At 41.0% G+C, this 27,404-nt stretch overlaps 1 protein-coding gene across 2 annotated transcripts in view; it reads left to right on the top strand.

Annotated features, from left to right (window-relative positions):
- The window catches only part of rhbdl1 (rhomboid, veinlet-like 1 (Drosophila)), a 33,445-nt gene extending 6,264 nt beyond the window's left edge, over window positions 1-27,181 (top strand). The window contains exons 2-8 of one of the 2 annotated variants that reach the window (XM_034558691.1): window positions 630-809; window positions 7,271-7,495; window positions 8,335-8,483; window positions 8,626-8,738; window positions 19,620-19,720; window positions 21,401-21,461; window positions 22,279-27,181. In XM_034558691.1, the coding sequence (XP_034414582.1) occupies window positions 630-809; window positions 7,271-7,495; window positions 8,335-8,483; window positions 8,626-8,738; window positions 19,620-19,720; window positions 21,401-21,461; window positions 22,279-22,550 (1,101 nt within the window). In that variant the 3' untranslated portion in view covers window positions 22,551-27,181. The remainder of the gene's footprint in view (window positions 1-629; window positions 810-7,270; window positions 7,496-8,334; window positions 8,484-8,625; window positions 8,739-19,619; window positions 19,721-21,400; window positions 21,462-22,278) is intronic. The other variant, XM_034558692.1, reaches the window with a different exon arrangement.
- Window positions 27,182-27,404: the final 223 nt, after the last annotated feature.

Below are 27,404 nucleotides of genomic sequence, written 5' to 3'. Positions count from 1 at the left end.
CTTCAGCAGTAATAACCCATGGGACTGTGGGTCTCAGTGAGTGAGTGGTGATTAAGAAAAACCACACTGGCCACATGCTTCAAATGTGACCACGGTCGCACTCACACAGTCAAATGAAGCATCCACTCAAACAGGCATTTAAAAGTCCATTCCATTTAATTCTGAGGGATTTTCGTTTTCAGGTCACATATTAGTGACCTGCAGATATAAGTCACTCGCATCATACGAGATACGAGTGTATCTCCCTCGTTGCTCCCAACAACAACAACAACCATCCCTTTGTTTGCTTTGACAGACCTGCTCCTTCAATGAGGTTGAATGGGGCTTTCTCTTTGGGCAGGTCTAATTATTTCAAAGGCATCATAGAGGCAGCACGGCTTAATTAATACTGGTGTCACTGTCTGAGCTGATGCCTTCAGTCCTGTAGCTTTCCATTTGTCTTTATGAGTATCTTTCATGTATTATGTCTCTGTATGTACATCTCAGTTGTCTGATACATTCTCCCTCAGGGCAAACTGACACTTCATATCTGCAGTGCTGCTTGCTATTAAACATCATGATGTATAACTGAACCAACATCTACAATACATGCAATGACAAAAATGTAGTTTGTTTCCCAATGGTCTGAGTGTGGGCTGTTGTTTTTCCAGCTGGACCCAGACAACACCGGTTTCATCGCAGTGGAGAACTTCACCAGCTTGGTGGAGCACCATGAGCTGCAGCTGGACCCGTCCAAACTGGACATGCTGCTAGCCCTGGTCCATAGCAATGAAGAGGGACAGGTGTGCTACCAGGAGCTCATCGAGCTGGTGAGTGGAAACCGCAATGCACATACACAGATACAGATTGCAATACAGAGGGATTTAATGTCCTGCAGCACGGATGCACATTTCGACACACACACACACTTTCAGGAAGGTTACAGAATTGATTCCGACAGAGCTGGCAAGCTCCGGAGTGCCGAAAATGTACTCGACCATTCAGGTCGTTGTCCTGCAAAAGGAGGATCAATCTTTCCAGTTAATGGGTCGGTAAATCCAGACACTTAACCTCCCTAGCCGTAAACACCCACACCAAGCTGACGGATCCACAGAATTAAAGCAACAAAATGTATTTATCATTACTCATAAATTCAAACACAAGTAATATAAATTAATAGTGAAACAGCATCAAAAAAGACAATATGTTTTATATACTGATGTGTGAACAGTCTGTGTACTATATTATATTCTCTTAATATGCATTGTTCAAAGGGTCTTTTGCCTCTGCTTTGAATCTGCAAGGTCCTTTAATATTTGCCTCTTCTTTATCTTCCCCTATTCTTCACCTTTGTGTTTTTACAATTGTTTATTAGAACTATTATAGCGTTGTAGTGAAAGACTGATTCTCTCCGAGCACGTCAATGAGCACCTGCCTTGTGCTCGTAGCGCCGGGATTAATTAAATGCAATTCCTGGCATATTTTCACTCCCTTAAACTCATTTCTCCTCTGTTGCTTTCTCTCTCTGTTTATCTGTCTGTTTCTTTTTGATCTCTTTCTCTCCTCTTGTGTTGTGCCACCACTGGTTTGTAATGAAGGCCATATGAGGCTAATCAATTTGGGGCAGGTCTCATTTCTGAAGTCTGAGGCACGACAGTGAAATCAGTGTTGAGGTGCTGCTCCCGCAGTACAGCCTCCTTTGCACCAGCCCCCTTTCTGGGATGTATACAGCTATCTTCTCCGCCATTCTTTAAGTGCTATTTTTTTATATGATCCTGCTCATTTCAGTGCATTCTCATCTTCACCCCCTTTTTTTTTTACCTGCCTCCTTGAGCTCACAGATCTCATTTCCTTCTCTTTCATTCTACACTCTTGAGCATATGTTAGGTGAAAAGATTAAACACCAAAAAGCATCATGGAGACACAATTGCCCATCAGCCAAATTGTCTTCGATTAGCCCAACATTGGAAGTAGCAGGCAGTAATCTGAGTTCATTTGAGAACGCCCAGCCTCACACAGATTTGGACCCCCAGGTCTGATTTGAAAGATGTATCTGATACACACAAGTGAGCGCACCCATGCCATACCCACACCATTCTGTGCATGCATACAATTTGCATGTATACAAACGCTTTTGTTTTTTCAATATTAATTAAGCCACTCACTTCCTCTCGGTCCATCTCTGTACTCCCCTCTCCTTGATATACACACACTGTCTCAACCCCAGACAGACTCTCATTCATACACATGAGCACTGCCAGTACAGATTTGCTGACTAATTTATAGGATATTCAAATGTTGATGTAAATCTGGCCCCCCGTCGCCCAGCATGTGATGCGTGAGCTCTGCAGATTCTCTGGGATGAGCGCCAGGCTGCCACTCGGAAAGTGTAGCATGCTGCATGACATTTTCAACCAGGTCATCAACAAATACCTGCAGCCTTCGCTATGTGTGTGTGTGTGTGTGTGTGTGTCACATGCCTTTTTGATGCTTTCAGCCCATAAGATGTTTGCTTCTGTGTTGTGTCTCTTAACGGGTGTGTTCATTTGTTGTTCCAACACTGCTTCTCTCAACCTCAGTGGGTGTAAATGTGTTTGAATCGCACCGTTAGGCAACAGCCTCTTAGTTGTCTGTGTGTGTGTGTGTGTGTGTGTGTGTGTATGTGTGTGTTTGTACAAGACTGTCTCTGTCATCATTCGTGTTCAACCCATCTTTCATGCAGGGCAATCTTAGCCAGAGAACTCCATCAGTTCAGCCAGAGGGGTGAATAAGTAACGCTGTGCTAAAACCTCTCTAGGGGAACTATACACACTTGTGCACGCACACACACTCACTCATGCGTATACACTGACAAAGAGTATACTCTAGGTCTGTATCTAACCACTAATCCACATCAGCACAAAAATCCTACACAGCATGACAACCAGCACGCATTTTACATACAGTGACACGTTTGCGCACAATTACACACAAATATATTGTTGATGCAGGAGGCTGAGAGACACCACATGGGGCAAGGTTAACACAAGGCGACGATTCTGTGAGAGACGAGTGTCTGTGAATAGACTGAGGGTAAACCTGAAGCCGTATATATTTCCTCTGTGTGAAACTGCACCTATTGATTTCTTTAAGTAGAGTCAACTGATGCTATCATTTTGTGTAAATGAAGAAGTGTGTCATTGTTTTCCTTCGGGTGGTAATTTAGCTAATGTTCGACGAAGATCCAAAATGGCTGCCATGTTTAATTTTATGGCTAGAAGGTGTATTGTAGAGATTATGATTATCTTTGTTTCAGGTTGGAGGATTTTAAATCTGGTGCTTTGCGCCTCGTTTTTACCCTTCTGCCTAAAACGTGTCCCCTTGTCCAAAGAGATAGGGTTAGATTAATGCTTAAATAACATGTTCTTTCATTTTTTTAGCTGGATGAGTCTTTTGTCACATTTGAAGTATTGTAAGATAGAAAGCACTTACAGAGACCAGACACTTCAGTTACAGCCCCATGCAAGAGACACTCTAGTTCATATATAGTTCTTTAAAGTTTTCAAGTCATTTGATGTTGCATTAAGTGCCCACAATACATCTGTCTCCAGGGATGCTACCTAGCAACATCACATCCCACAACAAACTCCAGTCAAGGCTTTCTTTAGATGGATTGCTGACTAAAAGTGATGCACTTTGCTTAAGTGTCCTGGAGTGAAGGTTTGTTTTGTCCCCCACAAGTGTTAGCACCGCGATGATTAAACCATAAAGCAAGGCTGAGGCCACAAACTGCAGAGGGAAAAAGAGGCGAACTCTCACTTTAAAAGGATTTGGGCAAGAAACTAAGCAAGTGGGTCAGGGTAGAATCGGAGAGGCTGAGATGTGCAGTGATTTAGATTCTGCTGTGAGAGTGCATGTGTCAGAGAGCAAGGGAGGTAGAGAGAGAGAGAGAGAGCAAGAGAGAGCAAGGGAGAGGGGGAGGGGTCTTCTAAATGACTCACAAATTAGATTGTATACTGGTGACACTGGTGGTGAATCACTATACTTGGTTAATGACCGCAGCCTTCTAATATTCTGACAATAAATTATTAATCGCATGTGTCAACCAATGTGAGTGAAAGATGGCTACAACCATAAACGGAGCAAAATAAAAAAATATGTATCTAGTGTAGAAGCCTGAATGGCCTTTTAAAGCATGTTTTTTTAATTGTTATTACTAATTAGTATTGAGCTGTTAGGTATTGACCGTGTGGTGTGGCTAATGAATCCATCAAGGACAATTGACTAAAGGTGAGAGCAGCATGTACAGTAGCCAACATGCAGCTACTAAGAGGAGGAGGATGGACTCTTGCTGTTTGACACACACACACACACACACACACAGATGTCAGTTTGGCCCGTTCAGCTGTCCTTTAAGGGGAATACTATCGTTATCTTTGTGCTCTCAATTATTCCCTGGCAGACGTTGCCTTGTCAGGAAACTTTCACCATTACCGATGCACAAGTTAGAGGTCCCCCCCCTCTAACGGTTTATGTGACGACATGTGATTTCCGGTGCACCTTGCTCTCTGTCGCTCCTCTCGGTGTGTTATCTCATGTTTTGACTGCTCATGTGTGCCTTATTGTCTGTTCGCCGTCTCTCTCCCGTCGTCACTTCCAAAGGCTGCTAATGCTCCCTTTAGAGGCGGCAGTCCTGCATGTCCGAGAAGGCAAAGCAGAGTGATCGCTCTGCTCAGCTGTGTCTTCTGGGAACACATTTTCACGGATGCGGTATGAATGGGAGCAAAAGACGGGGTGCGAGGTGGAGAGGCGGCGGCAGGTGTTGTCACCGAGCCAAACACTGTTGAAATAAACGTAGAAAAAAGAGACTGTATTTCAAGAAGAAAGCCAAGAGAGGAAAAAAACACAATTACATTTATGTCCCCTAACCTCTCTCTATTCCACCTCTTTTTTTATTGTAGAGATATTTAAAATGAGATGTCTCATCTTCACTGTCCATTAGTGGCACACAGAATCTGATAATCAAGCTCACCCGGGCAGGCATTTCATCTTCCCGTCTTCTATCTCTCTGCCTTCTCACGTTTCTCTGCTTCTCTTCTTTTGCTTTCACTCCCTGCCTCAAGTATAGTATAATTGCATTTTCCAGGCCTGATTTCCATACTAAATATGCATCCCTCCATCTGCGGGAGAGCCAGCAGCCCTGCTCAACATCGTTCTGGTTATCATTGTACAACAGGCCCTCACTCCCTCTCTCTACAACCACTAGTGTCGTCATTATCCACTGTTAGGGTGGTTACCACTTGGAAAATATAGGCAGCTCTGTCTGTGGAGTAATCTGTTCATTACTTCTTTATTATTTGCTCATTTATTTACAGTCTTTGTCCTCCAGTATATTCCAGGCCCCCTCTGGAGGATAACATTTCATATGAGGCTGCCATGTTGTTTGCTGTTGTGGATTTATACTGCCACCAGTTGCAGCTGCTGCCCACATGCCCTTTTTCTCCCCCTTCACTGCTTTTCCAGAAAAATAAATTTCATAAAGTGTCACATCACATTATCGCACATATTTTAATTGAAGGATAATTACATAGTAAGCCAGTTGTCCTCGAAGGAGCTATTGTTTTAGCTACACAGGAGACTTCAGGCATCTGGCATTGCCACTGAGTATCAGCCTTGAAGTCAATCTTACTTGGGAAGCATGCACCCTGGTTTTATATCAGGAAATGCAGTTATCTCGTAAAGATCCCTGGGACCTGCCTGGTCTAGTATTTTTAGTGGCAACTCTGGCGGAAAAGAACCCTCTGTGTTGCTATCCAGACAGTTGTCTGGATGTCAAAATAGGGCCATTGGGATAGTTTTCATCCTAATCCTCTATTAAAGAACTTATCAAGAGTTGGTGCAGCTGACCTGCAGGCTGCTGCAGAGCTCCTGCTCACTAAGCAGACCTGGAGACTGTGATAATATGAACACACACACACACACACACACACACACACACACACACACACACACTCACTCTGTCCATGGAATAGTTCCTGTTGACAAAGATTTGCTTTTTAAGGGCCAAATCACCCTGACATCTCTTTTGTTATGTTTCAGCTTTGCTGCTGAGATACAGTATATGGGAAATTAATTGTATTGTATTAATTATTGTAATATCTAGACTTTTCTCTAATTCAATTTATTGCACTTATCTCACCCATAGATGGTATTTCTACCACTATCTGCATAACGCTCACTTTACTTATATATTATTATTTATTATTTCAGCTCTTGGTTATTATCTTTGTGTGAGAAACCTATAGCCATTTAAGTTTATTTTAGTTCTGAACAAATGATTGACCTTGAAGTCACACAAGAAATTGATTTAAAAAGTACAGACAGTGAAGGCAAGAAGTGCAAAAGAAATGCAACCATTAAGCATGAATACCAAATAAGAAACTTCACTATTCATTGGCGCCTCTGAAAGATATCAGAAAGACTGAATACGTCCTTTAAAGGAAAGAGTGTCATTTATTTCCCTTGTCTATTTGATTATAAAAGAAGAACTTACATACGTTCTCGCTATCCCTTGTGAAATATGTACTTTACTTTAATTTTGGCTCCCAATATAGGATAATTATTCACATTGATGAACTTCTCTCAGTTTATATGAAAAATAGCTTTCCCTCAGTTACTGATGTGTGATCCACTTAGTGTGAAGAACGTTTTGGATTTAATTGCTAAAATGAAAGATCCGGCAGCATGAGATCTGTCCATCCTGGTAAGGTGTCCTCCATTTGCTGACAGTGATGCTCATAAAAGTTATATTTATTTATTTTAAAAAGAAAAATAAGTTAAGTTAAATTATTCTGTCAGCTTTAAAAAATGTTTCTCATCTTTTCTTAAAGATCTAGAAATCCGCTTATTTGCACTCTTACTGAGGGTTAGGTATATTGAGACAAATATCGGTCTGTTAAATATTGGGCTACGGCTCTGTCCAAAGGTAAAAACAACCTCTGAAAGTCACTAAATGCAATGTTATATATAACCTGAACAAAAGTCAAAGCATAAAAAATAGATTGCTGGTGGTAGACAAAGTGATATTGACCTTCTCATCTCAGCGAGAAAGCAAATAAGCACATATTTTCCTTTTAAATACATTTTTTTAAATATAGAAATCATAATGTCATAAGTAAAGTGAAAATGTCAACAGAATTTCATTTGTTTTATTTGGAAAATCATTTCTATCAAGCTTCTTATGAATCAAAGCAGTCAAAGAAATTGCACCGAACTCTTGAGAATAATAAATATTTTTTCACCTTTTCCTCAGATGAGCAGTAAACGCTCCAGCAGCTTCCGACGGGCCATTGCTAATGGCCGCCGCACGCTGCAAAGGGAGATCCTGCTGGATGAGACGGGACTGGGTCTGTACAAACGTTTTGTTCGCTATGTGGCTTACGAGATCCTGCCCTGCGAGACAGACCGACGCTGGTACTTCCACCAGAACCGCCTGTGTCCCCCACCTGTCTTCATCGCCATCGTCACCATCGTCCAGGTGAGATCATGGGGGGGACGTCATCGACGTGTCAGACACTGAACTGAATATAGACTATTCTGCTACTAACCCACAACCCTTACTTTAGACGGTTATGTTGGCTCAGTCGCTTCAGACCCACTGAAAAGATGTTCCGCCTTTGATCTCACGCTTTTACTGTGAGCTCCATATAAGCTGGTAACCCGTTTGGGAGTCAGGGGTTTAGTTGGTGCATTTACTGCCATTTCCTCCAAGCTGAAACCCTCTGTGAGCCTGCATGCAAGGATTTTTTCTTTTTCTTTTTTTTTACACAGATTTTGGGACTTGGAAACCAGGTTATTAAGTATCGTGGCCACCACAGTGACATTGAATGTCCAATTATGTTCATTTGGTAAAAAAAGAGAACCCCTCACAGACCACTGTTAAATGGTTAAGGATTAAACCGCAAATAACCTACAATTTCTTCACAAAACTTCATAATTTCATGATCCACAGGAAAGAAAGCCATGTGCTCTTATATTGCCTCCAAATGGCAGTGAATGGTCAGTAATGACAATGAGGTTGTGATACCAACGGTTCACATTAGTTTGAATTCACAGAGACAATGAGTCATTATTCTATGAAAAGAAATTAATGGAATTGAACCAGATGTGCCTTTTTTTTCTGCGAGCAGTAATTATCTCCACAAGTCTAATAAGCATCAGCTGAGGAACACAGAAAGAGAAGAAAACGTCATATGTCTTTAATAAGGCACAATGGGTTTTGTTTCGCACATTTGTACCAGCAGTCTGCAGAGAGAGCGCGTAATGAGTACGTCAGCAAGAACTGACAGTTTGGTGCAATTTCTGTGTCTGTTGCAGATTATCGTGTTCATGTGCTACGGCATCATGCTAAACAAGTGGGTACTGCAGACATATCAGCCCGACTTCATGAAGAGCCCCCTAGTCTACCATCCGGGCCACCGTGCACAAGTGTGGCGCTTCTTCAGCTACATGTTCATGCACGTCGGGTACGTTCACAAACATCCACTTACGTCACGTTGAGGTGTGCTGGACTGGTTCCGTTGTTGCAGATGATGCACAGCTGGAGGATTAACAAATGATCTGATGCTGTCATGTTAATGTTGTTCTCTTTCTGTGCTCTCTCCTCAGTTTAGAGCAGCTCGGGTTCAATGCTTTACTGCAGCTGATGATTGGTGTTCCTTTGGAGATGGTCCATGGCATCTTACGAATAAGTCTGCTTTACATGGCAGGAGTGCTGGCCGGTGAGTGTCTTTTTAAAATAAGTGTTTCATTATGTAAAGCAGCGGTTCCTAAAGTGTACGCTTCAAGACAGGTCCAAGGATGCTGCAAGATTGCTCTTTCTGTACATTTTGAATGACCCCACATTTAGATTAACCACAAGTTAACAGTTTTACATTATGTTCGCAAACATATCAAAATGGAAGAAATAGGAAATAGTAATGCAACAGCTAAGATTGGTGACATGAAGAAAAACAAGGAAATACATTTACAAATCTTAACATTGTTTATAGTTCAAAATTATTCTGAAAATCTGCACAGACTCTCTGGTGATTTCTTCTTTTCCGAGTAATTGTAATAGAGACGATATTATTAAGTTATTATTTACATTAGTTTATATATTGTATGTCACATACATCAGTGCTAGTTGTTTTGTTAGTTAAGATATAAGATAGTAATATAACAGATATTCATGGTGTGTATGTGTGTTGTGTGAGTGGACATGGGGTGGGGGAGGCATTGGTGTAAAATATGTAGCACATAGTTGAGATTGTTAGGAAACGTTCTGACAGTTTTGGGTCATCTGCAGAGCAATGTGAAAAATGCTTCCCCTTTTGAAAACAATGACAGTTAAAAGACTGTTAAGCCCCGTGGGAAAAAAACAAGCACTTTCAGTGGCCGGTGAGGAGTTTCCCAGAGCGATTACATTGCAGCCATTGTGCAGCGTTCCCAGTCAATACTGGACCAATTTCAAAAATGGTTGTACCCATTAGTCACTTAGACAGAAAAACATTGGTTGTTAAATACTGACGTTACCTTTTTAAGAGCTCATATTTGTTGTGTAAAAAAACAACAATTACTTTTAGCAAGTAATTACTGTCCTCTCCTCCAGTGGGGCTGAAATTGTTTGCATCTTGTCCTCAAGCTGACATCCATGAGTGGCCTGTTTGATGGTTTTGATAATAAACCTGGCCCAGCTGGTGGTCCAGACCTTTGAAAAAACTGGTCTCCAAACTAAAGGCAGCAGAGTGATTCATGGTACCCAGAGGCTGGGCTGCAGCACTCAAGTCTTTGTTGTCAAGAAACCTCATTAAGTTTCATCCTCCTTCAAGCCAGTTAGAAGATTGGAATTTTTTACATCCGAACTGATTGTTGATTGTTTTTTGCTGCTAATGCGTATTTCCAGAAGTTATATCAACACTGCTGCAAAACCCTCTTCCCCCTTTCATCTTCACTGGGAACAATTCATGTCTTTAAAGCTCTCGCTAACCATTATTTGATTACAGTTGAGAGAAATAAGAATAATTCATATCGAGTTATATCGGTTCATTTTCAGTAAGGTGACTGAATGACTTTAAGCAGCATAATAATTTCACCTTCTTCTTCTGGTGGATTGAGTGGGCATTGGAGCTGTGCTGGCACAAATGTTGTGATCTATTGGGGAGTAATCCTTTCGAAAGAAAGTACCTCTATGTAGGTGTAATTCTGTGTTCTTGGAGTCAGTGGGGTTAATCACACGTCAGTGGTCAGTTGGGGTCATGAGGCACACAGCTGGTGAGGACAACAATGTTGCATGGAGAGATCTTTAAGTCAACATAATCAATTTGCAATCCTTCAAATTGACAAATATAGCAATCATTTTTTTATTTTCAGGTGACTCTTGCATCATACAGAGTTAAGCGGTCATTATCTAAGAAGGTTCTAAAAGGCCATGCATTGAAAAAGGCAACAGAGGAACACATAATGAACGCTCCGAGCAAATGATCATTTATGGCTTTGTTTTTGCAAGAACATCCAAGTTTGAATAAAATGAAGAGACCACTAAATTAAATAAATCAGGCTCCTGGCTGCATTTATCTTTAACCTAATTTGAAGCTCAACTGACTTTATAGCCACGCTAGCTGCCTGACCCTATGCCAGTCTCCCATTCCTCCTTTCACTTATCTATTTAATATCATCATCATCAACCATTGTTTAGTTAGGGAAAATATTGACTGAGCATTAAGGTCTTTAGCAATACCCTGAAACCACATTTATATGTGCACGTTTCGTGTGTGCAGAGATTTGTTCTGTAGTGTTTCACTGCCTCACACTTTGCATTCTCTTGTCAACAATTGCTTGTGAATGTTAGAAATTGCACATTGCTTTAGATTTTTCAGTGAAATAGTTTTGTTATTCCTTCCCCATTGTGTTGCCTATGGCTGTCTCATGTTTATATTCATGCAGTTTTATTCTTGCTCATGAGTTCAATCATGATGGCTGTTGCTATCAGCTCCCGCACGCATGTAGCTTGTTATTTCTTTGTAGGGCAGTGGAGCTTTCAGGTTACAGCTGTCAGTGGGTGCGTTTATGGAGCGACGTGCTGCAGGTATTGTGCCTCTGTGTGTGTCTTTATGTGTGTGCCTTAACTCGCTGCAATACCTTCTGCACCGCAGGGCTTGCTTTCAACCCAAGAGAAAGAGTTTTCTTTCTGGAGATGCATCAAATACTGTGAAAGGATGAAATTGTTCTCACAGATATACATATCTCACTGCAGTCTTTATGTAGAAAATTATAAGATAAGTCGCTTAAAGTGCAAGGTTTTAATTTGTGTTGGTCAGATGGTGTTTACATATACGCATTTGTACACCTTGAATATTACACAGGTCCTGTACTTTAGTCCTGTTCTGTAGTACTGAAAACAAAGTATGACACTGTACATTTTGACTTTGGATGTGTGCTGACAAAAAGAAAAATTCTGTAATTACTTTCTGCCTTTCAGAACTTGTCCTCTCTCACTTTGCTCGGCTACAATAACCGCAGATAAAGAGCTCCACTTGAATGTCGTGTTTCGAAACATGAATAGTCACAAATCCAGACAAGATGTATGTAAAATATTGAGTCATATTCAACGATTCAGTCCAGCAAAGACAAGCAGCTGCAATATCCATTTTTGCGTGTGTGTGTGTGTGTGTGTGTGTGTGCGTGTGTGTGTGTGTGTGTGTGTGTGTGTGTCTGTGCGTGCTGAATATTGGTTGTTGCAGTTATCCAACAACAAAACAAAAGCATCTTTTTTTTTAAATATCTTAATTGGATTGGTTTATTTTTATGGGCACAGAAACATAAGCATACAATATTCACTATATATGCAAATATACAGACATCAAATAGAAAATAAGGATGATGATAAAAAAATTCCCCCATATATTTAATTAATATATAATATTGGAGATTATTTCAATTAAGATTTTAAATCATCCAAATTATGAAGCCAGTGGGGCTGTGGTTGTTCTGGGCAGCTTCCAGGTGGGAATATGGAAGTAACTGAGTGGAAGCAGGTCGCTTACGAAGAAGAATACTCTCAGATTCTTATCTGGACAGAGTTGGAAAGTAATAAAGTGCATTTGCTGTGCTTGAGCTTTAAGAAACTTGAACCTTTTAGCTTCTACTTTGAATTGCTACTTGAAAGGTAAGATGACACAAAGCAGCCATGAGGTTACTATTCTCATGTGTTTGCTTGTCCAGCTGTTCGAGAGCATTCTGATATTTCTCAGCTGGGATGTCAGAGTGTCCTCAGTCAAGAGAGGGAAGAGACATATGGCCGTTTGTGGCCTGTTGGGTAATTGTAATGGAAATGTGATTAATGGCTGCATGTCAGTATAACCTCATTGTTGCAAGCTAGCTGATGTTGTCATTACTTAAAAGCGCCATCCCAAGTTACATGTAATGTTTAATCCTTCCGCAGTTGATTAGTGTTGTTCTGATATCAGGGAGGACGCCGGCGGTGTTTGCTTTCTGCTGCGGCCATGAGGCCGGCTTTATCGTGGGCCCTAATTTAGCCGAATAAAAGCTTATTCTGTCTCTAAATGATTGGAAGGCTTATTTTTTGCCTGTGTTACACTACCATTCCCATGTTCCTGTTATACGACTGACTGGTGCTTTTTTAAAGGTGCACTGCCGAGTTTTTGTTGGAACAAAGTTCAGTCGTATACACCGATGCTGATAAGTGAGGGCAGAATGGAGAGAGGAAGCATTAGTCACACATATCTGGCAGAGAGAGTAATCCATCCAGATATGTGTGACTCTGTCTCTCACTCTCAGACTGTCTCTCTTACTTCTTGTAGAGATATTTAACAGCACACTGATTTGGTTTGTGGAAAGCAGGAGGTGTTTTTTTAGGACCGTTGGAGCTGTGTATTTGTCATTGTGTTGCTATTGCTGTCTGAATACCAATGATCACTTGCTCGCTCACTCTTTGAAGGCCTGTTGGTGGAGTGTGTTGTTGCTGTGAGTGACCGTGCAACATTGTCAGTAGACAAGGTCAGATTTCTGTCTCTTTAGCCAACCTTGATGCTGCGTACAGAGTCTGGTCCTGTGTTTCTGATGTACTCCCCTGGTGCTGAGCTGAACTGAGCACTGAGGAGGCAGGGTGACCTTGGTGCGTTGCAGAGGCTGCCAGCGTGATTATGGTAATTCCATACCCCCCCCCCCCCCCATACCACCCCACAGTCAACTCTTCCGAGGTGACACCGATCTCACATCCTTCACAACCACCCCCTGCAGCCGGCCTCGCTGATAGCTGAGGGAGATGAATATTTGTATTGTAATGCAGCCTAATTGAAGGTAGCCCGTCATGTGCCCACTGGGTTTATGGGTGTCTATTTGCATCCACTGTGTGAAGCCAATCGAGGACGGCAATATTTGTTGCAGACACTCGGTTAGATTTAGTTTAGCATTTAGAGTCTATTTCTATGCTCCGTTTAAATTACATTTACTTTGGTGTTTAGTTTCTCCAATAAAGGAGCCCATCACGCTCCCTGTAGCCATCACTGTGGCTTCATAACGTTGAGCACATGAAGTGATTTCATGCTCTTTTTCATTGGGATGGTGAATTTGAGTAATTTCATCCAAGGTCAGCTATTGTGCTCGTTAGCTGAGAAGCCGTCGTGAGTGATAATCGTCACAGGAATACAGCTCTTTGTATAATAGCTCTTCTTACAGAAACACAACTTCATATTTGCATGTACACTCACTAATTTTCAAATTGTGTCTCCGTGCTTGTTCGGTTAAAGGCAGGCTTACATGCCCGCACACAGTCACCCAGATCAGATATGATTATACTTTTCCACTAACGGTTGGTGCTGTGCTGAGCGGCCTCCTCTCGGCTGCTCGGAGGATGTGACTTGCGGAGACTATTGATTTTTCCTGATGCCTCCTAGGCTCTAGGGTAGCATAAATATTATCATATTTTTCCCCATGTGGCAAATTTGGACATGGCAAAAAACTGTAGAATCAATCTCTACTGAAACTAAGGACACGGTGTGTTTACAGTGGCCATGTTAGCACACTGTGAAATTGATGAATTGTATTCGTTCCTCCAGGCCAGAGCTTGGCATCGAGGATGCTGATTGTTTTCATGTTCCCTTTTGTTGTGTATATGTAGACATGAGGAGTCCTGATTAATTTTGTGTTTTGACTTTGGATCTGGGTTTCTCTTCTCTGCTCATCTGCTTTGACAGCAGTGCATAAGCGCAGCTGTGTAGGGTTTTATCCCCCTAATGATGCGGACGGTTCGGATGCTCCTCAACATCGTGACACTAAACATAAGTCAAATTTGCAGTCTCTGTCTTTCCGGTCGCATCATCTAAAGGGGTTTCTTCCCTGCACTTCACCAGGGTGTGAGGAGATGGATGGAGATGTCAGATTGGATGAGGACTAATTGCAAGTCATGCTTCTCCCCTTTAAGGAAAGCAATGATGGAGATGATATTCTCCTTATCTCTCTCTGTCTGGATGACATAGATGAGTCCATCTCCTTCCCAGGTGGAAAATATCTTGAATAGAGCTCCCCCAGTCTGTATTATCGTTGAAATGAGGCTTTGAAATGGATGCCAATCTATTAAATGACATTTGAAGCAATGCGCTTTTCAAATAGACTATAAAATAGACAAAAGACCATGTGACAGATGGTCGGCCTCCAGTCACCCTGACATTTACTTATATGTACTCCAGTCACACGGTGTCTGCTCATATGCCAAAACTAAAGCAAACAAACCCTTCTTGATGCATGAAAATGAGAAAACAATTAATATAACATTATTTTGATAATCAAGACATCATTGAATGAGGGAGAGAGAGCGAGAGAGGGCTATGACACACAACAAAGGTCCCATAGCTAGAACCTCACCCAAGATGTTGTAGTGATATGACACACGCTGTAACTGGGCTGCCAAGGCGCTCCATCACTAGCTCAATTAACAGAATCGAGACGCTTGTTCTCTTGTAATTAATCAACAGTTTATTTTAAAAAAATAACAAAAAAATAAAGCGTGTAGTTATGATGGCATGCCTGCACTCTTAAGTGTGCGTTCTGTATCACCTTTCCTCGTGCACTCACTCCATCAGTCTCCCTCACTTCTTATTTGTGCTTAGTAAATAAATCTGATCGGACATTTCCCCACTTTATTAGCCAACAGAGTCAGCGCTGTGACTGCAGGGGTGCTGACTACAGCACATCTCTGTGCAGGGCCACACGATTTAATGCATACTAGATAGATCTGAGGCAAGTGCGCACAAATACTGCAACTTGAATCTTAAAGGCAACAATCCCATCGTATCAACGGCCAGAGGTTGCCCTTACTGATACTGTCCTGTGAGCGTTTTACTTTATTATTAAAAAGACAAAATGGTAATCACGATGGACTCAACATGATTTTTTGTTACAATTTCTTTCATGTCTCATAATAAGACAGGACAAACTACATGCTAGTGGTTTATCCTCGTAGCTTATACCAATAGACCAAATCAAATACTGACTCAATCGCCTGAATGAATAAACATGCAGTCTCCTTTAATTGTCCTCTTGTGAGTAATTTATTGGCTGACCAACCAAGGAATGCATATTAATGTTCTCATTGTTCACAAGCAAGCTGCTGTTTTTAGCAAAAAAGCTTGCAATAAACTGATGAACATAGTTGAGCATTTAGTAGCTAAAGAGTCCAATATTTCCCTCAGGAGTTGATGAAAACCAAACAGAACTAAAAAGAATGAGTATTGGATTTACATTCGCTGGTGAATACTGATGTTTTTTTGCATCAGCTAGATGTGTAAATAGTTACTTGTTTAAATGTCTGCCACATCAACTTTATAAGATGAGTATATGTCAATGTTTACAGATTGTTATGCTGCCTCCAAAAAATAAGTTGATCTAATATATTCAACCCTATGTTTCCTAATTGTAGACTAGACATCTACGGCCATTGAGGCGTTCTTTAAACATCACTTCGACAACATTTGATCATTGGAAATCAGCCACATTTCTCCATGAAGGGACTCTTGATGGAATGTAAATAGTCTCCGTAATCACAGTTGATGGCTACCCACACATACAAACTCTAGAAAGAACACAGTGAAAAGGTTTGTAAATGTTTGTGCACAGGCATATTTTCCAAGGATTAGAGGATTTATTATTGCAACATTTACTTTGCTCTAATGCAGCCTCCGACGCAGTGCCTACAGAGAGGCGCAGCCTCAGGCGCTGTCAAACCCCGGCCGTGGATCAGCTTACCATCCCTTGTCTGCACCTTATCCCCGAGAGACTGAAAATACAAAGTTGACCTATAGCTTAAGGGCAGCCTGGAGTCACAGTAATGGTGTAGCAAGTTTGGTTTGACAGAGAGGCTCAGTTCTTGGAGCTGCATTGGGGATTATACTGCGGTAGATCATCAGCTCTGAGTGTGGGGTTGGCTTACACTCCATACAAAGTACATAATTTTCACTGTCTACACTGCACTGCATTTGTGGATGTTGCAAGCTCACAAAAAGATTTGAGGATGTTGATGATGACTTCAGGACGGCAACAATAAACAATCTGTGCATGAGATGGAATGCGTCAGCGCGGTGTTAAAATAGTCGTACAACTCGCGTCTCAGACACTGCTGAGTGCAGGAATCCTGAATCTTAAATCCCCCTAAGCAGGAGAGCCCACATGACAGGGCTGTTTAATATTCATACTGTATATGGGAGCCTCTCACCAAAGCAGAGCGAGCAGGAGAGAGCAGTTTGTTTCCTCCCTGTGGAGCCCATCTCTTTTTCTCTCTGCCGGAGGTCTCGGCTTGTCTTCCCATCCCTGAAGTGTCTCCAATCAAGAGGTGGTCCTGGCTGGTGTTAACTGTCATGTTGAAACCAAACGCTTATAGCTGCTCTAATCAACACTTCTATATTAACATTGTATCAAGTTACAATGTGTCATGTGGAGGGGGTTGCTGCTAGAGGGTATCCCCCCAAGTCTGCAGTTCCCCTCAGTTATAAGGAGCTATAACTTAATGATTTACTCAGTGTTGATGTTACACACCAAAATGTAACTTTTTTCTCTCAAAGCATCATTTTCAGCCACAGAGGGCATCTGTTTAAAAAAAAAAAAACTCTACAGTATCTAACAGTTCTGATTTGCTGGTGGCTGATATTTTCCCCAAGAGTTGGTGGAGAGAAAAACAGCTTAAACAAGAGTAAATATTGGACGTATACATTCATCAGAAGGCCAAAAGGTGTATGTGTGCTTGTTTGCATGTTTACCATATCAACTTTATAAGGTGACAATAAGTCAGTGTTATGGAAGAAATACAGTATCATTCTGCCTCCACAATCTTTTATAAACTAGGAGATGTTGAGAAGATATATATTTTTACTCAACACTTCAATATATACTAGAAGACGTCAATTATTTTTGTCTTTGCTAACGCACAAAAATACCAAAAGAAAGTCAAATTTTGTACTAAATGAATTCATCTAACAACAAAAGACAACGTTAACTCACAATCCCTGTTACTAAAACCCGAGACATATTCTATCAATATTTCATCAATATATCTCCCAGCTTTACTTATCTGAAGTAATAAAGGACCTGAAAAGAATTGTGAAGCTCCAGAAAGGGCAAAAAAAAAGACCAACTCAGATGTTGATGCTGCTCCAATTCAATGTTCCCTTTAGTTTGAAGAGATCAGAAACCACATACACTGTGTAATTGCAATTTTTGTGGAACCTCTAAAAATGGAGAACTGTAAATCTCCTCGAATCTTTAGCTGAAGCGCCAACCTTCATTTGCCCCATAAAACCATGTAAAATAGCCCATTGGCGTCAGCGCGAGGCGAGATGAATGAGTCAGGACCGCGCTCTGATTACCATCTGTCATTCCATGAGCATCAATGCCACCACGAGCTGACAAGGCGTTCGTTAAGACAATGTTTACTCTGTGCGACACACACACACACACACACACACTATGAATGTTACAACATGCATTATAGATCTGAGATCACAACTCCAGCAAACTCAAACTGTGATTAAAAAGGGACTGTTTTGTTTTATCAGCCCTCTTCGCTTCCCTTATCAGCTCATTTGCATAATTAACAGCGCCTGACGCTGTCCTCATGAGCAACTGTGATTTGTCTCCTGCTTTGAATTCTGTCCTGCTTCATAGTGTCACTGCAACCTGGGGAATGCACTGGGCTGCATTCAGGATTGTGGCTTTAAACGCACACTGACTGCTGGAAACAGCTGCCAGCTGCATTCTGTGTGGTCCGTTTCTTTCTCCTTTTGGTTTAGTGTATATTTTGTCATTCTCATTAATAACTGGACATGCGTTACACTGAGACACACAATAATGGACATTGCAAAACCTTTCCTCCTCTTTCTAACTCTGAGAACGCACACACAACAATGTGCAGACCATGTGAGCTCCATCACAATTCAGTCACGTCCCACAACTCTTTTCCAGTACACCGTGCTTCATTCACCTCCTGATTACGGCTGTATATATATATATATATATATATATATATATATATATATATATATATATATTTGGACATGAAGAGGACAGAATCATATTTGTGAATAAATGATTTAGCAGAACAATTGCAAGTGACAAATAAATGTCTTTTAGAGACAAACCCCCCGAAATTCTGCAATTGAGTCTTTCGGAGGCAAAAAGCATTGTCAACTTACCAACTTGTACTTACATAGTTTGAAGCCAAATGTCCTTACTCATTCAAATAGTATGAATGGCAGATGCAATGTAAGTGCTCACGTCAAACAACTGCATGGCAATTATTATTGTTCATACATCTATCAATTCCTTTAACAAGGATGCAGTTATAATATACTGTAAGTGTGCAATCACTTTATAGTAAAGTGTGTCATAATGTTGACATCGTCTTAACTGCCGCGACCGCCGCTGTACTTTTCATATTATAACTTTTGAAACCGGACATTGGCTTCTGTCCATTTCCACATATCCCAGATTACATTTTGCTCATGAATGTAACATTAATTCTCTTTAGTTGGAAATGATCCTCTTCAGCGAGGTTCGCCTGTGTTCTTCTGGCCTCACTTTGATCAGAGATCATTTTTAGATGGACTTTTTTAATTGCAGCATCGTGAAGAAAAATCCAATTAGGAAATAGTCCATTTCAGTTCTTTATCATTTTTAATATAATTAGTCAGCTGCAGTTTTAGCAGACTGCTCATATACAGAAAAGGCATTACTAACACAGAGCACATGTAAGTGAGTGTGTTGTGTATTCTAGATGTAAATTTAAAGGGCATGTGAAGGTCAGCCGATGTAACAGTCCCTGAGAACAGAGGGTGATTTTTATTCAGAAACTTTTCTAAAAATGCTCCAAGGACAGTGACTTGAGCTGCTGCATGATGAGTAATCTGACTCTCCCTTTTGCCCCTCTACTGTCCTTTGCTCTGTCTCTCTTTCTCTCTACCTAACAACACACACACACACACAAACACACACACACACGCACACACGCACACACACACTCACACACACTCACACACACTGCATTGCTACTCTTCCTCTTTTACGTCTACGCTCCTAATGTCACGTTCTCTCTCTCTCTCTCTGTCTCTCTGCAGGCTCGCTGACAGTGTCCATCACCGACATGCGTGCTCCAGTGGTGGGGGGCTCCGGAGGGGTCTACGCTCTGTGCTCAGCGCATCTGGCCAACGTTGTCATGGTAACTGTCATCATCATTGCTTCCATTGTTGTGTGTTTGTGTGTCTGTGTGTGTATTTGTTGCAACAGTCATCACATGGATTTGATACATATATTTTACTACCCAGAAGCTTTTGGAAATATGCCATTGAATATTCCATGTGACCTCTTTGGAGAAGCTCTTTTAACTTTGTTGTTGAGTAGCTTACTCCACCATAACATGTTTTCACTATGCTTGTCATTTGTATTGATGAATCTTAAGTGAACATGCATTACAGACGCTTCTATTAATTATTGAGACAGTGTTTATTTACATCCATTAGTAGTGGATTCCCTTGATGCTGCTCGAGAGCTTTTTACAGTATATATTTGTTTATGTCACAAGGTTTATATGTGAAATGCCTTCCATGTTCTCTTCAACTCTCAAGGCGGTGTTATATCTGACGAATCCCTTTAACTAACGTTGCTGTTCACCGTGGGCAGCAGAGATAGAAATCAAAGTGCACCGATAGGCCTGAAGCAAAGACTGTAGCTGTGTGCTCTAAGCAGCTAACAGATAGTTTATTCCTGCTTTTATGCTTGATGCCTGTTTATAGCTGGGAAATCCTTTAAGGCACCTCTTAGTTCTGCTCTGATGATTTTTTTTTTTTTTTTTTTTTTTTGAAGGAAATCTTGAAACCTTGTCTAGTCTCGACCCAGTACATTCCCAGCCATCTCCCATCAAGCATCATCATCCGTTTCACTCAACAGACATGTTAAAGCGCCGCTGTGGCTGGTCTCCCCAGAAGTCATGCGGCTCCATCTAAAACATATTTGAACCATGTATGGCGCTCAAATTCAGCTTTCCAATCAAAATGAGCCCTTACGTGTTTAGTTTTTATATTTATGTCTTCTAATCAGGAAGCACTCTTTCTTCGAGTCTGTGAATGATCCCCTGCACCTCACACACGTACGTCAGAGTCTCCATCTCAATGTCGGCAGTTTGATAACAAGATGCCTAACAGACTAAATGGATTGCCCGTCGTTTGGTTAAAGATTGCCCTTCTCATGTGAGAGAGGAGTCACGTCAAAGCAAATTGCCTCCAATCCGAGAGCAGCGTCACCACATCCCACCCAGCTCAGACTTACTCCTTTGCACCACTGTGTTGACTTTTCTCCTCCATCATATAAATAATTTATTTGGTGAAATATTGTGCAGTGCCACTCCTCGCTTGCTTTTATATGTATGGTCACGGCAGGTTTTATTTATATTCTCCTGTTTTTAATTTTGCATGCCGTTCACCATTTATTTTTCTACTGTGAGAGAAGAGGAGAAACACTGGCCCTGGGTCACATTCCCACAACTAAGAACTTAAGGGATGTGATTGGTACAACCTTTCATCCCAGGAAGTGATTGTGTTATTCTAAGTCAGGGTGCCATTGTTCTTTCCCCCCGGAGAATCGCAAAGGCTATTTATTGCCTATTTACCCCATCTGTTAAATTATCTTAGCCCTAATTAATAGAGTGCCACTAGGCTGGAACCAGTAAGTGGAGAGCAGCCATGTGTATAATCGCATCTGTGTGTAATGTAACTGCTTCCTCCTCTCTCATCAGAGGATAGAAGCTGAAGCATTACTTCCGTTAATATACTCATATATTTGTCATGGTTGTTTGTGTCGTGATGGCTTATGCTGACGAGACACATTTTGCACTGTGTTGCAGAACTGGGCCGGGATGCGTTGTCCATACAAGCTGCTCCGCATGATCCTGGCGCTGGTTTGCAGTAAGTGGTTCAGATTGATTTTTTTTCCCACTGTTGCTATTCGTGTGGAATATTTAGCTAAATCTTTGATCTTTAGCATATTTTTGTTCACAGTTCAACATGGAGTATCTATGATCTGAAAGGCAATACAAACGTCTCAAAGCTCAGCAACAAATATGCTTCTCAAGCTATCTTTGTTAATTGCACAGGGTGAGAGGCTCCACGACTAGACACGTTGCTTTGTCATACCACTTGTCCTTTTTCTCTCCATGAGGACCGATACACTGTGACTTTCATTAGTGAGCAATATGTTCCCTCCATCTGTCCCGAGCCTGACGCCCCCAAACTGAGAGAGCAGCGAGTCTCTGCTGCAATGTTTATTTTCTCCTCGGTGTTCTTTCTACGAACAGGGAATTCATCTTTTCGCAAAAAAATGTGACACATCGTTTATGTGAGTACTGTTTAGACTGAATTAACATTTGCTCTGGTTTTATACTTTACGTGTTTATTCAGCTAGGACTCTGGGAGAACAGCAACCAACAACAGCAAATAACATTTGAAAGCAATTTTGAGTAAAGATCTGTTTAAATCCTCCCGTGAGCTTTCTTTGTCTGCAGAAATCGACTTTGATAAAACACCTACTGCACTACACAGTATAGCTCATCTTTAGGTCACGACATATTCTTCTATATTCTTCATATGTGGTTATACAAATTACTTCTTTTCTTAGACGGATGAGGAAACATGTTGTGATTACATTTTTTTTTTTCTGATGTCCTCATAGCAACAATCAAGAGCATTTACTAAAGAGGTTCTGTCTTTCATCTCTCCTCCGTAGTGAGTTCAGAGGTGGGTCGTGCAGTCTGGCTTCGCTTCTCACCGCAGCTGCCATCCTCGGGGCCCCAGCCCAGCTTCATGGCACACCTATCGGGGGCTGTGGTCGGTATCAGCATGGGGCTTTTGATTCTGCGCAGCTACGAGGAGAGTCTGCAGAAACAGTGCTCCTGGTGGGTCATTGTCTTCTCCTTCATCACCTTTCTCCTCTTCGCCATCTTCTGGAACATCTTTGCATATGAGCTGCTGGGGGTGCAGATACCGCCTCCTCCCTGATGAAGGCCCCCCCCCCACAGGCCGCCCTCCACATACACACTGACCCCATCCTTGCTCCAAACAAAGGTTCCCCTTTGACCATAGTTAGCATTTCCTCTCAAGTTAGCCTGAAATGAAATGATATGAAATCATTCAAAACTAAAATCAACCAATAATCCTTTTTTACAGATACTCTGCAAATCAAAGAAGTATGTCTCTTTTATTAAAGAGGGATTATAGTAGCAACATGTACAGGTGAAAGTCCCTCAGATCCATTTTGAAGAGCATTCTATCTTTTTATATATACGTTGAAAACTCATCCACATTACCAGCACTAAACTTTGAGTGAACATTTTTCACCAATGTTCGTTCAGCATTTCTTTAATTTTATTTACGGAAAGAAGAATCTGAGCTGATTTATGCTGATTGGCGTGACAATGCTGATTACACGATGAGAAAAGTTCTGTCTTTCATGAAGGTCAGAAATCAGGATCAGCTGCAGCTACGCCCCTTAAACTTTGTTTGTAGCACTTGCCTGAATCTGAGATATTTGGCTGTGCTACAAATCAGAGATGCAACTGCTTTAAAAGAACTAAAGGAGTTTTTTGGGAAGAGCACATTTATTTCTGGCAGCAATCAACAAATACAGAAGCACCAATGAAGTGTGATTGCTGATATGAATTTTTGAATTCACAACCCTGCTGCAACTCACAGGGAGTGTGACTTGATCCTGAATTGCCGACACTGATTGAAAACAAAAAAACAACTGCCAGAGCTTTTTGTTTAAATTAAGCTGCTAAGCAGGACCTCCTGCCCGATTATAAAACATCAGTCAACATTCTTTGCAGCGCAACAGGCTTTCGCAGAGCAGTTATAGGAAATATGGAGTAAAAGGTTTTAAAGATTTGTGTGGATTCTGTCATCCTCAAGGAGTACCTTCAGGTTAGAGGCATTACTGTCATTTTCATTTCATGGGGTCTTAGCAAATTAGAAGACATCTGTTTTTTAACGTTATTTACAAGACATAATACCTACACTGTGGATACAGACTCATAGTTCACACAACATAGACAAAACATGAAGATGGGAAATGCCCGGCGTGGCAGGAGAAAAAAGAAAACGAAAAAGAAGCTCATGAGTAAGGGGTCACTGAAGTTTCCTGGATGGTCATTACTTTAGAGAGTGAACTCCTCTTGTTGCTGGGTCAAACTAACCACCAATTTACTCAGCGCGCCATGTAAAATATGCCATGTCATGCTCTGTGACTCACTGCGAGAAAGGACACACACACACACGCACACACACACTTCTCCTTTTGTCTTTGAGAGCAGCCACTGTCTGATTCAGTAGGTTGATGAGGACGAACCGAAGAGAAGAACAACACACACACACACACACACACACACACACACACACACACACACACACACATGCATACTGGCCTCTGCCTGTTCTCGCTCTGACAGACTGAACTGGGGAGGGCAAGGATGTGTCATCACCTGACCTCTGACCTTTGTGTCCCAAAGGGCATTGGGGTCTCTCTGTCAGGCCCAGTCTATACCTCAGCTTCTCATTCTTAGGGACTGTATACTTTTGTAAAGGAATGTACCTACAAGTGTTATTAAGTTGTCCCCTTTTTTCATTTGATAATGGATGTGTATAATGTATGTTCATAACCAAGAGTATACTTATTTGTATTTGTTTCCTCTTTGAGAGGGAAGAGAGAAAAGTTTCAAATGGTGAAAAGTTAATGCTATGATTGTTGTTCTTCTGATAACTCCTGATAGGCTTTGATCCTCTGAGAAATAGTCTATGTGGCAGAATCCCTGTTTGTCAGATGACCACCGATGACTCAAGCTTGATTTTATAAATCTGTAGTGCTTTACAAAATAAGCCATAGTAAGAACTAATTGGAGAGGGTAAAAGAAGAAGAGGATGATGTGTGTTGGTACAGTAGCTACAGTGAAATGTGTTTTTTTTGTGTGATCAAACATCATTTCGGCATTGTGAATATTCAACAAGTGAGGTGAAAGAAGACAAACTGTGCAAGTACGAGCCTGTGAAACTCTGGACTGTTTGAGATATTTTCATGTAGCGAGATTCATTTTACAACTTGTTCGCCAACTTGTTTGTAGTCATTGCAGCTTAATTTTAAATGTTGCCCACATTTCCAAACTCTCCCCTGCAGCACGCAGACACCTCGCTGCAGCGTTTCTTTTGTAAATAACAAATTATGGACGGAGCTTCTGTCCTATATTATCTCCAGAGTGATTCAAGCTTTTTGGAGAGCTGAGGCGAGGATAGCAATTACTCTTACTCATGCTTCGTTCAATTTTTCAGTCTTTCGATCAATAATTCATTTGAAAGTCTACTGCCTGCCTGGGGGAAAAATTTTTATGCATTTACCAATTTTGATAGTTGGTCATAAATACAGTCCTCAGCATTTGCTTCCACGTGAAACTGTGAGAAGTAACAGAAGACTCTGTGTTAAATGAGAAAATCCTTGTGATATAGCCAGGAAAAATACATTTAAAGATGCATAAAAAAAGAAAAAGAAAAGATCAGCCAATACATATATGGAACCTTGATAGAAATTATTTTGCATACTTGGAAATAGTATTGCTTGGTATAGCAACGATGAATAATGCATACACACACTGTTAGCCTATAATGAAGATAAAGAGGATGCCTAAGAGGAGGTTAATGTGCCCTTTTAACTGAAAAATTCATAGGAACCCAAAAGGGTTGTAAAAAGGGCTAGTAAATGGCTGTTTTTGTAGAACACATTAACTGTGAATATTACCCCTCCTGGAAGTACATGCAGGATGAAAATCAAAGGCGTTTGACTTCTTGTTGCCCCGCAAAAGATACTCAACTATGTACTCTTCATACAAAGTGAAATAGCCAGTGTTTGGTTTCTTATTAAATATCTTCTGAAAAAAAGCAGACTATAGTATCATAAACAGAAGACAAAATGAGCAGTGTGTTAATCTTAAATAACCAGGGGAAGGGGAAACTTTTCAGGAGTAGTTTGTTTATGTCTCTGTAAGCCAAATCTCCCAGTACCAACACCTCCTAAAAATATGACACCTCCTGTCTGATGAACGCCTTTTCCTGCTCTCAGACAGCATCCTAAAGGAAATGAGGAATTGAGGCCTGACTCACATCATCTGGCCTGACAGTATGTGACGGTTTATGGTTTGTGAGGCATGGCGGGACAGCAGAAATATCGGTGTTGGCACTCTTCATAAAACCTCAGCAGCATACGTGGATGTCACAACACCTCCAGTGTCAGGATGATGCATGACTGTTGCGGTAATACACTGGAGCCCAAAGCTAGAACGTAAACAGGATATCTTCCTTCAATAAGTGGATCTGACAGGCTGCATGATGTTAATTTAATTGCTGTCTTTTGAGTGACATTTGTTTTCAACAGTATAAGAAAGGCACGGCGAGAGATGGCATGAGCTGAATAGGAGCAGACTATCATGTGATCCATCACTTTGTGTAATCCACATGCCCCCTCTTGATTGGTTTCTATACAGCCATGACTGCGATACGAGGTGATGTTAAAAGGTCAGTGCCAACTCATCCGAGTGTCGTTTATACATGAACCCTGGTTGGTGTGACTACACACACGCTACTGTTCATTTCTGTGCTCTTCTGATTCAAGAATGCAACATACTTGACATTTTTCTGCCGTTTCTTATTTCCTGTTCCTGTATTTTGTCATATGCAGGCTTTTCTTTTCGCACTTATTACGATGTAGTTAACTGACATGTTGCCATGTGCCATATTCTCTACTGCCATAAACATTATTTGATGCTTTTTTACCTCCCTATGCCAATCCATTGTGCTGGTATGCCCAATGCCTTGTTATCGTATATGCGCCCAATACTAAGCACCGGGCAGAAAGGTTGCTTTGCAGTCAGCTGTGTGGTGTATTATTTTACATGATCATGCACAGAATCCATAAGTGACATTGATATTGTTAATATATACAGTAGCTGCTCAGAACTGCTGCTCACCAACAAGCTAGCCAGGTTGCCTTTTCTTAGTGTTTAATGCAACTTGGATATGTATCTCACTGCGGGGACTTTGCAGGTAAAGCAGGCTACTGTAGCTCCAGAGATGGAATTGTTCTTACAACAAAGACATTGAAACCTGAAATGCTGGTTTAGGGTTTCAAGGCCCCCAATTGTACAGACGTTTGGCTTTAGTTCTCAAAATATCCTGGATGTTGATGCATTAAAGATGTTTACTTTGGTCAGTTTTTAGGATAAATTATCTGGTTTGGAACGGAGAACATTGCTAAAGTCTTGGTTTCCCATTTTCTAGCTTTGTTACGGATACTTTTCATGTTCATGTTCCCAAAAACTGCCTGAGCCACTCTGTCATGCAAATATTAACAGGAAGTTTCCTAAAATGAATCGTTTCCCTCTGAAGGTTTAAAATTATAAAAAGTCATGTGTGCTGCTGTTGTAGTTTTTCATGAGCTGCTTACTTGTATTGATAAAAATGGTGCCAAGCTTACGAGGTTCAATCTCTCAGACTAGACAAGAGGTTGTACCAACACAGCGTTTACAAAAAGAAAAAGCAGAAGCTATTTTTCTCTGTCATCAGGAAAACAATTTACATATGGATAATTTATATCAAAGTCCTCATTAATTATTTCACAATCTATTGTACTTTTTAAATGTTCTGAACAGAACCATTTTATATTGTATATATATGAATATATTTTGTTTTATTTTGTACTGTTCATTGTACTTTGCTTTAATTTAGAAACTATAAATAAAGAACAATACTGTGGCAACGTCAAACCGCTGTTTTTAATGTTTCAGCACAAAATCATTATCATTGTGCGGCAACTTA

Source organism: Cyclopterus lumpus, chromosome 19 (assembly GCF_009769545.1).
Source record: "Cyclopterus lumpus isolate fCycLum1 chromosome 19, fCycLum1.pri, whole genome shotgun sequence".
NCBI classification, from domain to species: domain Eukaryota; kingdom Metazoa; phylum Chordata; class Actinopteri; order Perciformes; family Cyclopteridae; genus Cyclopterus; species Cyclopterus lumpus.
Note: the sequence above shows the minus strand (reverse complement) of the source record. Positions and strands in the feature narration are given on the sequence as shown.